We start from the raw sequence: 16,690 nt of genomic DNA, 5'->3' as shown, positions 1-16,690 counted from the left end.
GGCAGCCACATGCTAGATGTTCGCTTCCCATCAGCAATGTTACTGCTGGTCGGAAAGAAATAATATCATTGGTTGAGGAGTACATTCTCCTTCCAGTTGAGTGAGTAACCAATTATGAAGTATTTATTGAGCACCTACTTTGTGCCCAATGCCATTCTAATGCATTGGGGAAGAGAACTAATGAGTCAGTGGAGCATACAGAAAAAGGATGAAACAGTCCCTACCGATGAGCCCATCTGGTTGAGAAGCCAGAGCAACACATGAGAAGTGTGCCAACAACCAGCCATATGGTGATGCTGCTGGGCTCAAAGGGTGGGGGGGCAGCAATCAGTGGGAACAGAGGTCTTTGGGGAAGGCTGGGCAGGGTTTAGTTGGACTCCCAGGATTCCAGTCAGGATGAACTGACAGGAGCATTCAGCCCCAAGGCCATTGGTGTGGGATGGCCAGGGCTTTCTTATTTGAGCTGACAAATGCCTGGACCTTTGGCTGATCTTCCTGTGGGCCTGCAGGACCAAGTTCATACTCAAGAATTTCAGCCCCATGTAAGGCAAACTTCACCTTCCTCTTGGGATTTGCAGATTGTCATCACCATGTCTTGGCTCCAGTGTGAGTTCTCGTCTTTCACGGGGATGAGTCCAGGGTGGCTGACCTCAGCTGCAGACCCCATGAGGGATTCCTCCAACACCTGTGGTCTAACCCTCCAGCAGTTGGGCCCCCACATTCAGAGCCCCATCTCTACAGTCAATGGCAGGCTGATTAACAGCTCCCTAAAGGATCGTTTGTATGTGCATAATAACAGCAATTTGCATAATTACAGGGAGTCATCAAGAGTGTTCAATTGTCTAAGAAAAATGGAATTTAAGTTACAGAATAGGTCAGATCTGAAAGGTAACTTGGAATTTGAACAGTGTTCCAGCTGATAAACCAGAGACTATGCTTGGGGAACTTAGGAGAAGCCACAGCAGCATACATTGTTTAAGCAGGGCTCAAACCAGAGCAAGCCGGTGTGGTTGTGCAGGTCTGCTCTCTTACTTTTTCATGAATCAATTCTGAGAGTAAAAGGTGAGAGGAAGGTAGTTCAAGAGGGGAGCCAGCCAATCACCAGGCAGTTTTGTGTTCAGATGAACAGTGGCGACTCACTGCAGTTAGCAATACTCATTCTGATGAGAAGCACTTTTGACTAAACCTTTCACTTTTGCCCAGAAAAGACTTCTTTAAGATTGATGCATTTTCAAGTAGTAAAAATCTAATATCCTATTCATATTCAAACTAAACTAAAGCAAAACTTTGCATTTCGAGTGGAATTCAGACAGTTCCTTTTGCAAAGGCTCAGCAGTATGAAAAGGTACCTGTGGAAGAAAATAGTACTCAGCTCTGGAAGCCAGCTGAGTGAACCTGGACCAGCTACTCCACTTACTCTCTGGGGTCCTCAGCTTTCCCTTCCGTCCTCCCATGACTCTAGGTCTCTGGGTGTCCCTCCCCACCTCCTCTCCCCCATCTTCCGGCTGGAGCAGAATTTGAAATCATGTCTAGTCCAAACCTCTCATTTGCAGATAAATAAGGCCAACCTCACCCCAGTTCACCCAGAGTAGCTCAATTTTTATTTGTTTTATGTTTTGGGTTTTGGCAATTTATGTGGGAAAAAGAAAAATCTTATGACTAATGAACACTTTAAAAATCACTGGACTAGATGATTGTTCTAGTTCATTCTATGTTCATTTGTCTAGAAGCAACAGAGGTCTGGGTTATTCCAAGTGATGGGAGTAATTGTGAAGGTATGATGTTTGGGTTCCCAGGGAAAGCTGGGCCATTAGACCCATCTTTTGAGTTCGCATAATGTTTTGTATGCTCTCTTCTCTCCCTCTAAATTACTAAAAACCTAACAAAGTAAAAATCACTCATTATCCCAACATGTCTTCTAAAACTGTATACGCTAAGAAGTGAAAATCTCCTTTTTATTCCCCTGGTCTCAGCCACCAGGAGAAAAAGGAATCTCAATTAGTGATTTGGTTCATGACGCTCCCAACTTTCCTTTGTGCTTAACCAGACTTGTCTAGGTATCCTTTTTTAACCAGAAAGTTGTATTGTGTGTTGTGGCTCTGACTGCACCTTGCTTAAGTGTATGCTAAGGCCGTCTTTCCAGATGAGGACATAACATGTTACATCATTCTTTTTCATCTGTTTAACAACTGCCTTATTGATGAACATTTAGATTGTTCAAGTGCTTTTGCCATCACAATGTTGCCACGAGCATTCTTGTCCAGGATATACTTATGTTAAAAAGAAAGCTGCAGGCCCCAAATAGCATCACTTAGGCCAAGACAGCAAACTAAGACTTAGTACCTAACCTAGCAGCAGTTTCAACCTCCTGCCCCACCTCCAAGGAATATAACCTTTAGCTAGTCAACAGGCAATTTCCTTGTCAATACTAGGGAATTTACTGATAGATCCCTGCTGCTCCCCTTAAGAGGGCAACCTTGCCTAAACTATGCATTCCTTGCTAATAAATTCCTTTCTTCTTCTTTTTTTAATGCCCTCTCTCTGCCTTGAAAGCCCTTTCTTCTGTTTAGCTCAGCAGAGCTCCCCTCTACTTGCTAGATGCGATGCTTCCAATTCATGAACCATTTTAATAAAGCCAATTAAATCTTCAAATTTACTCAGTTGAATTTTGTTTTTTAACAGATTTGGTGGCAGTGGTGGGATCTGAAGCAGACTTCTAATGGCGTTCAGGGACAATGGGAAACACAGTCCTGGTGCTCAGTGAGCCCTTTTGAGTTCACTGTCTTTCTCGCTGTTTCTGAGGGCCGTTGGTGAGTCACTCTTGGTTCTCTGTGCTTGAGTTACCATCTAATTGGCTTTCTAATCCAGGGTGAACAGGTTAGTCTAGACTGACAGGAGGCTCTAACAGAATACCAGTCCCCTAGCCCTTGGTTCAGTCTACAGTTCCATGTTGGAATCCACTTCCAGTCTGCAGTCCCCATTTGCTGGTCCATGCTAGAAATACTGGTGGTGTACATTGCCTTCTCTTGGCCAGTCCATGGTGCCATCTTTTGGTCACTGCTGGTGTATTTAGGTGCTTAGGTTTATTTTGTCTTGTATTGTGTAAATAAAGCCTTGACTAATATCCTTCAATTCTGGAGTTAAGAGTTCCACCTTCCAGCACACATGCTTATTTTATATCTTAGAATTTTGGTCTTGGAAGTTATAAAAATATACAAGCTTATTTTATGTCCTAAAGAACTTGGCTTGGTAACCAATGGGTTAGGGGCCCCGAAATAAGGCTAAACAGAAATGTGAGTTGTACCCCACATGTGGCTAGATATGGCCACACAGAAATGTAAGTTAACTCTGTTTGCAGCTAGGGTCCTATCAAGCTGCTGCCAGCCCTCAGAGGAATTACAACCTAGAAACACAATGGCCATGATGGGGAATATTCCAGTTAGATAAGATCATTGAAGAAGTACACTTGAAAGCAAGCATTGCCAATTTAAACAGAATAGGATACCTGTTTTAATGGGCAAGCAGACATCTCCAAAAGGTTTCAGAATTCCAAAATAGCTCATCAAAAGATTCATTGCAAAAGGCTAAAGAAAAAGTAAAGATGTAAGAGGTTGCTTTAAAAAAAACCCATAAGACTGACGTCACTCCTACTGTTCTCCCCTTTCCTCCTTCGAATGCTCATTCTATTAATCCTGTGTCTGAATTGTTTTTTCCACTCTGAAAAGACTATACAACTGTAAACAAAAGACTGCCAAATTAATGGCCTTAGAGACACCCCCATCCTTACCTTCAAAGGAGGGCCCCCAAAGTTGACAAAATGGAGGGGTTTTCTTGCAAACTGCTAATTATTCCTTTAAACAGCCCAGGGACACTCTGGTAGATACCAGAGCCTACAAAGGGGATCTGAGGAACACTGGCCGAAGCCAGCGAGAGGTGAACATTCTTACCAGAAACAGTTCTTCTGAGTCTCTGTCTGTAGTACCCAGTCAAGAGAGGAAAATAAAATATCACTTGTGCCTTCCTTTCCAAATCCAAAACCATTGTTCGTTGATTCTTTCTTTCCCAAGGATACTTCTTGCCTTTTAGCTTGTCTTGTTTTGCATAAAAGGGTTTGGCTTTCTGCCTGACTGGGACAATCATATTGTTGGTTCTTTCTTTGGGCTGTGTTTGGGAGTGGCTCTGGATTTTGGGAAGGTAATACCCTTTGCACCCTCTTTGGGGACCTGTCTTATACCAAGGGGAGTTATGCAATACCACCAGAAGAATTTAAAATTGGAAATATGTACCCAGGGGCGCCTGGGTGGCACAGCGGTTAAAGCGTCTGCCTTTGGCTCAGGGCGTGATCCTGGAGTTCCGGGATCGAGCCCCACATCGGGCTCCTCTGCTATGAGCCTGCTTCTTCCTCTCCCACTCCCCCTGCTTGTGTTCCCTCTCTCACTGGCTGTCTCTATCTCTGTCAAATAAATAAATAAAATCTTTAAAAAAAAAAAAAAAGAAATATGTACCCAAAAGGAAAGAAACAAATTGAGAATAATGTATTTGTACAGATGGATCAATCTATGATGTCATTTCAGTTATAAGCCAATTCTTGGAGGAATTGAGAGCAATGATCCTAATGTTACAGATTTTTCACAAAACAGAAGTTAGCTCTAGAGGCAATTCAAAATTCACTATTCCTTCATCAATCCCCAAACTTCCCCTGTGTATCTTAAAAGACTTGTAAATTATTGACCTTAGGAAACCCAAGCCCTTCTTAGAAGAACTTATATTCTTTCTCCGTCCCTTGCTGTATACATTTTATCATGTCTTTGAAATATAAACACAGCCCACAATCACCTGAGACTGAAGGAAAAAAAATAAAAGGGAATAAGGTCTTTTTATTGTTTGTTTTTTCTTCTGAACCAGATTAGTTTAACTTCTTGCCCCACTTCCCCTCTAAACCCCTCACCCCAATTCTAGACACCATCCCCAACTAATCCTATATTTAACACGGTGGAAAGCAACTCCCAAAATGACTTAACATATTAAAAAAAAAAAAAAGTAAGTAACTCCTACTATTACTGTTTCAATGCCCACTTTTATAATAAATGGTAGTTTAAATGTCTGAATGGCCCCCTCGATTCCGAGCTCCAAACGTAAAGAAGTGTGCTCAGTTTTCTCACCTGTAGATTGGGACAATATTGTTCTTTTGCCATAAATTAAATATAACTACATGTGAAGTTCCTAAAATCAGTTTTAACCATGTCAGTTTTTATATCTTCCCATCAGAACAAGATATAAGGCAAAACTGTGTTAGTCATAACTCTGCAGAATACGGAAAAATATTTAAACCTGAGAATTTCGTGTGGTGTAGTAATGTTGGAAATATTAACCTAAGATTATCCCCCAACACATTTCCTTATGATCCCAGGATACTGAGTTGTTCTAGGAAAGGGAGGACACAAATTATCCTAAAAGAGTTAAACTTCTAAACACATACTTTGTTATTGTGGTTAGACTCACCTAACATAAAATTTACCCTTTTAACCCTTTAAAGTGTTCAGTTTTGGGGCACCTGGGTGGCACAGCGGTTAAGCGTCTGCCTTCGGCTCAGGGCGTGATCCCGGCGTTATGGGATCGAGCCCCACGTCAGGCTCCTCCGCTATGAGCCTGCTTCTTCCTCTCCCACTCCCCCTGCTTGTGTTCCCTCTCTCGCTGGCTGTCTCTATCTCTGTCGAATAAATAAATAAAATCTTTAAAAAAATAAAATAAAGTGTTCAATTTTGTGGTGCTGCTTACATTTGCAGTGCTGTACAACTGTCATCACTGCCCAGTTCCATAACTTCTTCATCGCCCCAAAAAGAAACCCTGTTCCCCTTGAGCAAGCACTGCCCCTTCCCTGCCCACCCCCGCCCCCCAGGCCTTGGCAGTCTATTAATCTGCTCTCTCTATGGGTTACACATACTTAATCTCATCCCAGAAAATGGATTTAAAATCCAATGTTCTTTGAAATTTTCAAGACACAAACTTTTAAGAGAGAAAAGTTTTTAGGAGGTCCTCAACTTAGCTTCTAAAGGCAGGAGCCACTTTGATATTCTGCTGATACCCATTTTTTTTTTTTTTTTTTAAGGGAGAGGTGGGGAGGGGCAGACAGGGAGAGAGACTCTCAAGCAGTCTCCATGCCCAGCACAGAGCCCAACATAGGGCTCGATTTCACAACCCTGAGATCGTGACCTGAGCCGAAATCACGAGTCAGACAAGAGTTGGACCGACTGAGCCACCCAGGCATCTTACTGCAGATATACATTTTATTCGAAGAGGGACAGCTACAAAAAGAATGCAACCCCACTTTCCTTCTAGCCATAGGTCAGGGGTCAACCTGAAGGACTGGAGAAGAACAGATTGGGGGAACTTAACATGCCAGTGAGAGCCACGATGCACCCAGACAGGGAACACGGCTCTCATCCGGACCAGGCTTGTAAGGTTGATATCAGGTCCTTAACTAAAGGTTTGACTTTACCCTGTGAATAGCAAAACTCCAGTGACGTTTTTTAAGCAACAGTATGGCATGTCTAGAAATCTGCTCGGGGAAACCACAACCCATACAGAAGAATTCACAGCTAACACAGTTGCCTAAAATCCATAGTGGTCAACTTTGGTCCTATATCACACCACTGGGGATACTTGCTTCAGCTCAATGCCGTTGAATTCCATGCTCTAGCTTTAATCAGCTGTGGGGTCTTGGGCAAGTTACTCAGCATTCTGGGGAAGATAATCGTTCTCTGTAACTTGGGAACAATAAAACCTACCTCTTAACATTGCCTGAGGATAAAACAAGAGGGTACCGAGGACCAACTTGGCACAGTGTTACTGGTTAGAGTGACTAACATTTAGAACTGCAGTTCTCAACCAAGGGTGACTTTTAACCCCACTCCCCTAGCCCCTTGGGACATTGGGCAATGTCTGGAGACATTTTTGGTTGTCACAACCCAGGCTTAGGGAACAAAACCTTTAAAATACAGTTAAAAGGTCTCTTGTGCCCAAACTCTAGCACAACCTCTTTAATTCCAGGGACAAACATAAGTCTTAAAAATCTCCACAAATATTAGTAAGATTTTTGCCATCCTGATGTCCTTGTAACGTGGCAACAATCTGCTCCTAAATCAGAGAAATTAAGGTGGGTAAGCAATGGCTGTAGATGAAGTGAACAGCTGGGGCTGTAGGGAACCCCAGATCCCTTGGTGCTTCTCAGCTCCCTGAAAAACCCCATTTCCCCCCCACATTCCTTCACCCACCAGAGTGCATTTGAGATGACTCAAATTATGAGTAGGCATTGGTAGGGAAACTTCTGTAACATTGCAAAAACAGTCTACCAGCTACGTCTGACTTGTCAGGTCCATAATCCTGAAAAAACTGTTTTTATTCCCAGAGACCTCAGACATCCCTCTGGACCCTTTCAACACCTGCAGCTGGACTTCATTCAACTGCCATTTAATATGGGTTATCTATACGTTCTTGTTACCATATGTGTATTTTCCAGATGAGCTAAAGCTTCCCCCTGCTGCAAGACTGATGCCCTCACAGTAGCAAAGAAACTGGTAAAAAGCCTGTGTCCCTCTTGGGGTATACCTTTCATGATCTCCCATGATTGAGGTACCCACTTCACTGGACGTATCATATAAGCCTTAACAAAAACCTTACAAACTTCTTAAAATTTGATCAGTATACAACCTTCTGCTTATCCTTTGTCATCTCGTGCTACTATGGCCAGCTACTGTAGGTCTCTAATGTCTTATACTCAAGCCTATCAGCAGTAGGTTAAAGAAGTCTTCCCAGGTCCCAGTTCAGAGAATCTAACTTGGTCACAAGTTAGAGCGTGGTGATTGGGTGTTCTGAAAAAGATGTCCCTCAAGCCCCATTTGAAAGGGGATCTTACCAGTGCTCCTGTCCACTGACTCTGTTTCAAAACTAGAAGGTGTGGAGCCTTGGGTACGTATCACATAGCCACAGAAGTGTCCACCTTACAAAATCTGGAGATCTCTAAGTCAGACTGACAAGGAAGAAAAGCAGCTGAAATCAGGATGCACTCCTTCCACTCAAGAGGACAGATAGAGACTTCATATATTAACTAAACATGAAATGCTTTCTCCTTACTTTTCTGCCATTTACCCTGGCATTGGCCTGGAAAGATAATGCCCTCATCTTTATCTCCCAGGCTATTGTTAAGGCAGGTAACCTCTGGAGTTTAGAACAACCTTTTATTTCAGGCTAGGAGATTCTCTAACTGCCCTGTTTCCCTGGTTAGAGATAAATGTAGAGGCCTAACTTCTTAATTCTTGGAATGATTGCAGAATCTGGTGCTAAGATCCTGGGATTCTTAGATTCTCTGGCCAGCAAAGATCCTTAGATTCTCTGGCCAAAGTTGTTCTTGATAGTGGGATAACCCTTGACTCTCTTTTAGCAGAGCAGGGAGGTGTCTGTGCTGTGGCCAACACCACCCGCTGTACCCGGATTAACACTTCTGGAAAAGTTGAAACTCAGTTATGTAAGATCACTGAACAAGCCACTTTGAGTCAGGAGGGAAGGGAAATGCAGAAGACAAGTTAACCAGAGTAAAGCCATTTTGGTTTTAGGCTGACCCTTAACTTAAAAGTCAGCAAGTCATAAAAAAAAAGTCACGAGATCTGACTCATGGAAGACCACCAGACAGTAAAAACCACAAGGCCTCGGCATTCTTAAAATTGTTCCCTGTACGTAATTTCACAACCCTAGGACAATGGAAAAACGAACTGCCCAATGTAAATGATAAACCCGAAGTTAAAGAGTAAGCCCCTCCCCATATGCATAGCGAATATTTAAAATGTACAAAGCCTTTGGTTAGAGGCAAAGGGGGTTCCTCTTCCCTCTCTGGGAGGAGAGGCTGCTACTTCGTCTGTGAAGTATACTTGATAAACCTTTCTTACTTCTGTACTTGATAAATCTTTGGCCCTTCTTCTAAATGGCTTGCTCTTGAATTCTTCCTCAGGCAAAGCCAAGAACCGTCCTGATGAGGAACCCAAGGCCCTCCCTCCCATTTTGGTTGTCTTTACTCCCATCACCCATATGTTGTCACTGCCAAGAACAAGTCCCCCACACAAGGTGTAGCTGTCCATTACTGTATTGCTCTTCCTACTGGGGAGATGACCCCGACGGGCCATGGTGTTTCTTCCGGGGAGGTGATTCCCCCTTGGTGACACGTTGACCAAGGCTGCACTAAAGCTGAGCTCGCAGGGGTACCATTCTTTATATTGCACTGAGGGTGACAGCCATTTGTTCCGGTAAAAGGCATCCTCCAAATAGTGTTGGTGGGTTGGGAGGGCCTTCCCCCCCCTTCTATGGAGCTTTTTCTGCATCTCACCCATTCTCTTCCCAACACCATCAGATTCTCACATCATAGACCCAGGTCACAATTTATTGTCACCTTCTGTCAAGGTAAGCTCTCCCTTCGAGACCATTGATGTACTTTCCTACTTGAACTGTATCTCCCCAGTGGAGAAGTTTTGGGTCTGGAAGCAGGCACTATTTTATACACAGGGCATAGAGACAAAACAGAGAGCAAATTCTCTCAAAATGCTTCCATTCTTTGGGAGGCAGGGACGGATAATAAATAAATGCAGAGGTAAGTAAGATAATATTGGATAATGATGAACGTTACAGAGACAAAAAGCCAGGTGAGGTGATGGCGTGTGGCCCCTAGGGCTATTTTCAGTTGGGGAGTCAGGGAAAGTGTTCCTGATGAGGTGACATTTGAGCTGAGGTGTCATCAAAGAGGTGAGTACCACCTACAGGCATAGCAAAGACCAGAAATGGTCAGTGTAACTGGAGCAGAGTTGGGGGGGGGGGGGAGGCGGGAAGTGGTGGGAGCTGGAGGGGGCAGGGCCACATCATGGACAGATCAAGCCTAACACCCCCAGAACAATGAGCTGTAAGGTCTCTTCCATCTTCACCATTCTCAAGTCCTAAATTAAGATTTAGAAAGCTCTCTATACCAAATGTGATTCCATAATTTGACAACCTAGATTGTGTGACAATGAGTTTTGAGTTCTCTTATTTTTTTTTTTTAAAGATTTTATTTATTTATTGGACAGAGAGATAGGCAGCCAGCGAGAGAAGGAACACAAGCAGGCGGAGTGGGAGAGGAAGAAGCAGGCTCCCAGCAGAGGAGCCTGATGTGGGACTCAATCCCAGGACTCTGGGATCACGCCCTGAGCCGAAGGCAGACACTTAACGACTGCGCCACCCAGGCGCCCCTGAGTTCTCTTATTTTGATCCAAGTTCTTAATCACTATCAGAAAAGACAGTTTCTGACTTTCTTATGGCCACAACTTTTCATACCATATGTTTCCCTCTGGTACAACCTTATATAGACCAAGTCTGTTAGAGGAATATTTCTGTGTGAAGATTAACACAATTTACTGATTAATATCTAAATGGACATTTAGCATATAAATGGAGCCCAAGGGTCAGGAAATGAAAATTCTTTCTTCATTGTCTTTTGTAGACACTGTGCCTACCCCAGACCGGTGATGAGGAGGAAAGAGAAAGGCTAATTTTCCCTATTGATGCTTCTGTTGTTTCAAACTATTCCTTCTGCTGTGATCCCCCAGGCAACAAATGAAGCATTGTGAAGTCTTTAATGGTTCTCTCAATGGGCAATTATACATTTTTTAAGATAATTAATCTTGTCCATAGTGCAGCTGATTACATTCATTTATGAAAATGACTAAAAATAGCGAGTCGAAATTTCTTCTGCCTGGTTGTGTTGAGCGAATCATCAGAGTCATAATAGAAAGCAGAGCAGACCTGGCATCAGGAGAGCTGGAGTTGAGTCCAGCTCTGCTCCGAGGAAGTGATGCGACCTTGAGTACATGACGTCACCTCTCTATGCCTCTGTGTTCTTACTTGTATGCAAGGGAGAGGAACACTGCACAGTATACTGTCTCAGAGTTGATGGGGCTGGTGTGTTACGGGAAGAAGCACCCGTTTTTTACTGAGGGGGCATGGAATATACATGTATGTTTTATGATTCATCTTTAAGTTGTGCTCCTTTGATATATCTGTGATATGTATGTTTCACAATAAATTTCTAAAGCCGTCAACAAATACTTGTTGATATACGTAACAAAGTAGACACAGGTGTGAGTTTTCCTCTGGATCTCCTAGCAAACAGACTAAGCCTAGGTAGAAGACAAAACAATCTTTCCCCTCAAATCAAAACATGTTCTTTTTAAAAAGAATTTAATTGAAAGAGTAATGAGTGAAAATTTCTGATGAAACAAAAGGATGTATCATGTTTAGTAGTTTCCTCCCACCCTAGTCCTCTATTCCCCCCTCACTTGAGGCTTTTCAGGTTTCTTTCAATACATATTCTGTTTTGTTTTTTTAGAGATTTTATTTATTTGAGAGAGAGAGAGACAGCTTGAGAGAGAGAGAGAGATCACAAGCAGGGGGGATGGATGGAGGGAGAAGCAGTCTCCTTGAGGCACTCGATCCCAGGACCCTGGGATCATGAGCTGAGCCAAAGGCAGACACTTAACTGAGCCTCCCAGGCACCTTCCATACATATTCTGGAAAGCCAAAAACATAATCTTGAAAGCAGCAAGAGAGAAGCATATAGAAACATTTGTGTGCACACCACTTTTTTTACATAAATGAGAGGACATTATACATGCCACTCAGTACTTTGCATTTTTTTTCATTTATCTTGGAGATATTTCAATGTCATTCTCGCAGATCTAAATGCTTTGTTTTTCGTTGTATTTCATTCTGTGGATATGCTACACTTCATTGCACAAGACCCTCTGATAAATATTGAGGGTGTTTTTGCTCTTGCCCACATTTCTGCAATGACCATCTTTGTACTTCTGTCTCCTCACACGCATATGGATACATCTGAAGAATAAATCCCAAAGTGCAGTTGATGGATCAGAAGGTAGACCCATTTAAATTTTGGTAGTTTTTGCCAAAATGCCCTCCAAAAGGGTTAGTATGGCTTCACACTTGATCAACAGGACGAAAGAGTGCTGCTTTCTGGCCGCTCTCAGGATATGTGCTCTGTTAGTCTTTTTATTAACAAATCTAAGAAGTGGGAAATAGCATTTCATTGTTCGAATGTATTTCTTTAACTATAAGTGAAAATGAAGCACTTTTTTTTTTTTCTCTGAACTTCCTGTTTGGGCCCATTACCCATTTTTCTTTTGGTTTCCTGTTCCTTACGGCTTTGTAATAGCTCTTTATATACCAGCCCTTCACAACTGTTTTTCAAGGTCTATGGTTCTCCTTTGTTGTTGCCTGTAGTATTTTACCTCTCGCAGAAATTTTAAATTATCAGACAGTCGAATTTAAACATTCTTTCCATATAGTATGGGGGTTGTTTCTTTCTTGGAAAATTCTTTCCTACTCTCATGCCATTATAAATTTTTTCCCCAAGTTTTCTTCCAGTGCTTTTCTGAGTTTGGTTTTTACTTTTAACTGTTTTATCAATATCGCTTAATGAACTTATTTAGTGTAAGGAGTGAAGTAAGGATTCAACTTTTTGGTTTTCCCCCAGATGTCTATCCAGTTGTCTCAAATCCACTTCTTAATAAGTTCTCTCCATAGTTTTGAAATGTCACATTAGTGGGGTCTAAAAATTACTGAATCTGTAAGTAGAAAACAACTGGATGGTAAATTGATGAATTGACTAAGTCATTCTTGGCATGTTTAAGGAACTAACACAATAACATAAATAGCATGTGCTTACCATGTGCTGGGCCCTGCTCTGAGTGTGTTGCAATATTCACTCATTTAATCCACATAACCATGGTATAAGGTAGGTGCTATTAGCTCCATTTACAGATAAGAACACAGAAGCACAGAGAGGTTAAGTAAGTACCCTCCAGTCACACTGCTTGTGAGTGGCAAAGCCATGACTTGAACATAGGCAAGTTGACTTCAGAATCCATTCTTCTGTCTACACTCTCTGTTGCCTCCACGAAACGGAAAATACTTTTGGGTGTGCTTCCAAGATTGTTCTAAGAACTTCACATAAAATGATTTTACTCTTCACAAAAATCCTAAAAAGAAAGCACTATTCCCATGTCCATTTTGTGGATGAGCAAACTGAAGCTGGGAAACAGTAAGGGAAAGGGGAGTGGTGGGAGATGAGTCCAGAGAAGAAGGAATTTTGTTCTATCTTTAGAGCAGCAAGGAATCAGCAGGGTATGTGAATCAGGGCTCACCCGCTCAGATTTGGTCTTTATGACATTCACTGTGAGCAGCATGGAGAGTGGATGGGGGAAGGGACTGCGAAACGGGTGTGGGGAGTCCAGACACCCGGCTGATACCATGCCGCATGACCGCCTGCCACAGGCGGCCATCCAGTGATGAGCGGGCAGTATCCACAAGGCACGAGAATGACTACCATCTGTGGCAGCATCCACATGCTGGGGACAGAACTCAGGACAGGTGCTTACAGGATTTACACTTTTCTGAGGAAACCAAAGTATCCGGAGGTTGAGTACCTTGCCTGTGCTCGCCCAACTAGTGGGTACTTACTCCCAACCACCAAGCCCACCCTCTTTATTCCACACAGACTGAGCCCTTCAGATGCTGGAGGGCTGGCTCATGACAGCCTCGAAAATTGGATTTAGCAATTCCTTCGCCATCAAGGAGATTTGGTTGACAATACTGATAGATGAGCTTCTGTTATCATATATCTTTAGGTCTTTTAAGAGTTTCTCTTTCAGTTGAGGCTAACTTTTCCTCAGACTTTTGCATGTTCTCCTGAGGTGACTCTGTGAACCTTTGTAACTGCTCTCGTCTGGATGAAGGGTGGGTTCAGGGCCCGCTGTCTTCTGTGCTGCTAACCGCCCTCTCTCCCTGCAGATCCGGGTGATGGTGGACCTCTGCAACAGCACCAAGGGCATCTGCCTGACAGGTAGGCCGGCCTGGCTCTGCGAAAGTGGTGCTCACACCGCACACACGTGTGCTAGCGAAAGGGCCAGGGCAGAACAAACACCTAAAAACACATACTGGTTTACTTTTACCAGATGTTTTGAATGAGCTGAAAATCAATTGTAATATAATTATGAAAAATAATATTTTTGGTATTGCCATAGAAATATAGCCACAGAAAATAATATCCAAGGTCTTGGATAATTAGAAACGTGTGGTACCTTGAACTGGGGCCATAGATGTTTTCCTTATTCACATTCATTTTTAAAAGAGAAAAGAAAGAAAGGGGTATTCTCTTATCAGAAGGAATTATTTCCTTATCTTATGGCATGAATGGAAAGTTCTAGAAGCAAACTGCTACTTAGTCAAGAAAACCATCTTTATGAAGAGTGCTCTGTATGTGGTGTCTACTGTGTGCTGGTGGGATGGAAGGTTATATCATGGCTCCCCTCCATTCAGGAAATCAAGGACAAATAAACAGGAGGGAGGGAATCAACAAGGAGGCACATCAAGCCAAGGGACACCGAATGGCTAATGGGTTGCGAAGGGGAGGAGGAGAGTGTCCTTGCTATGACCACGTGCACCTAGGTGTCCTGCCTCCTGCCTGAGGTGGGGGGGGGTGCCTGATTCCTGCCTGGGGGCGTGCCTGCCTCCTGCTGAGGGGGTTGCCTATGTCCTACCTGAGGGGAGGAGCCTGATTCCTGCCTGGGAGGGGGTTGCCTGCCTCCTGCTAAGGGGGGGGGTGCCTGTGTCCTACCTGAGGGGGTGCCTGATCCCTGCCTGAGGGGGGAGTGCTTGCTTCCTGACTGAGGTGGGGGGGTGGTGCCTGCCTCCTGCCTTCGGAAGCTTGGGGCAAGGAAGAACACAGACCCCAGAACAGTCACTCAGTTTGTTTTACCCCAGACCAAGGAAGGCTCTGGCCAGGCCCAAGGATGGGCCTACGGAGCCTGATTTCAGATACAGCATTTCGTGCCTCTCCCGCATTCTGAGGCAATGGGGAAATGATCTTTGCATTAAAAATCTGATATGGAGTAAATGCACAGCTCTCGTGAACTTTAAAACAGAAGCACGAGACTTTGAAGCTTCTGTTGAACCTTCTCAGTGTCTGGCCTCAGGCCCTGGGGAGGTCGCGTTGATAGGGCGCCACTGGCGGAGAAACCCTGCAGTGTGCATCCAGCCGTGAGAAGCCATCCGCTCGCCAGCATCCTCCCCACGACCGCTCATTACCTGCCATGCACTAGGAGCTTCGTGGGAGTTGCTGAACCACTAAACCGATGGTGGTCTATGGAAGTGATTAAATCGGGGGCGGTGGGCTGGTAAGAAAGACACTTCCCCGAGGAGCCCCGAGTCCAAGTCTGCCTCTTGTTTGCTTAGTTTAGTTTTAGAGAGAAAAGCTATAATCCTATGGCTTCTTGGAAAATGCTAATTGAATTACTCAACTCACATTTCGGCCCTCACAGAAAACTAAATATCTTCGGAACAGCTTGGTCCTTCACTCTGAAACTCTTGGGTCTTAAGCACCTTTCTTCCATCTTTGGAAGTCCTTTTCAGAGTTCCCCTGTGTGACAGTAATGAGCGCTAGAGAAATGCTCAGATGGATGGAATTACAGGCACAAAAGCCCCGTTGAGAGGCACAGGAAAAGCCTCTTCCTTTTTGATATTTATTATAGAAGTGATAGAAGGAGAGCCAGGCTGTTCGGTGAATGCAGATGGAGCTGTTAAGACCACTTAGGGAAGAAGGGGGAGGGGGGCTGGGGATCACATCTGTGCTGGAAATGGGTCGAGGAGGTTGTTCTTTGGCACCTCGAAATCTTTTCAAAAATCAGCACCTTCTCCCTTCATGCCAGCTTGAAACTGGGCCCCCTTTTAACGCAGAAAGCTCTTCAATTAAAACTTAGGTATGAAAAGTACAGGTTGCCCAGTGAGGTCGTACCTTGGGATAGACCACGCCGTCTGCACTGGGGGCAGGAAGGTGACAGGACCCGGGAGTGAACTGGGAACTACAGGGAGAAGGGCAGAGGGCCTTGGTCCAGAGCCCCAGGAAGATGCGGGCAGGAGTGGCTGCCGGAGCAGACCCCGGGCTCGGGTCCCTTGGCCTGAGAATAAGATCTAGCTTTAGACGGGACTGACCTCTGAAAAAGCAGGCCCTGCAACTTGAGGCTAGTCTAGCTCTGACTGTGAAGCCCCATCCCTGCTCCTTTCTCTGGAGACAGCTGTGGTTGCTATGGAGACAAGGACAGATGTGTGCAGCCTGGAACCTCTCAGGCAAATAGTGAGGGCCCTTCAGCTTCTAGAGTAGTTACAGGTTTTGCTAGTGCCGTTTGTGCTTTTGAGTACGAACAGCATGCTTTTCGGGATGCAGCCTGTCCCTAAGCCCAGATGTCCTTGGGACCCCAGAGACATATCTTCTGGAATAGCAGGTATCTTGAAGAAGGCAGGTACTTGGGTAACTCTTCATTTCCAGTGGACTCTGCATATGGGCTTTTTCAGCAAATGTCTAAACTATCCCATTTCTGAACTGCTTCTCAGGGCAGAGCCACTTTGCATCCATAGTTCCTGTTCTCCTTACAGCCGCGGGACTCCAACCCCACTCGTTACTCCTCCTTACCCTATACCCGGGCAGACATTGAGAATGGATCACAGCCATCACTGAGCATGGCCTCATGTAATTCTTTTCTGGCATTCCAGAAAGCTGTACTAATGGATAAGAATTGGCACTTGAAATAAAACCTATTTG

General features: G+C 44.1%; 1 protein-coding gene across 1 annotated transcript in view; it reads left to right on the top strand.

Annotated features, from left to right (window-relative positions):
- The window catches only part of GLDN (gliomedin), a 60,101-nt gene that overhangs the window by 17,706 nt on the left and 25,705 nt on the right, over window positions 1–16,690 (top strand). The window contains exon 2 of the mRNA XM_008706059.2: window positions 13,885–13,936. Coding sequence (XP_008704281.2) covers window positions 13,885–13,936 — 52 coding nt within the window. The remainder of the gene's footprint in view (window positions 1–13,884; window positions 13,937–16,690) is intronic.

The sequence above is a fragment of the Ursus maritimus genome, unplaced genomic scaffold (assembly GCF_017311325.1).
Source record: "Ursus maritimus isolate PB19 unplaced genomic scaffold, ASM1731132v1 scaffold_35, whole genome shotgun sequence".
NCBI classification, from domain to species: domain Eukaryota; kingdom Metazoa; phylum Chordata; class Mammalia; order Carnivora; family Ursidae; genus Ursus; species Ursus maritimus.
This window is presented reverse-complemented; position numbering and strand designations above follow the sequence as displayed.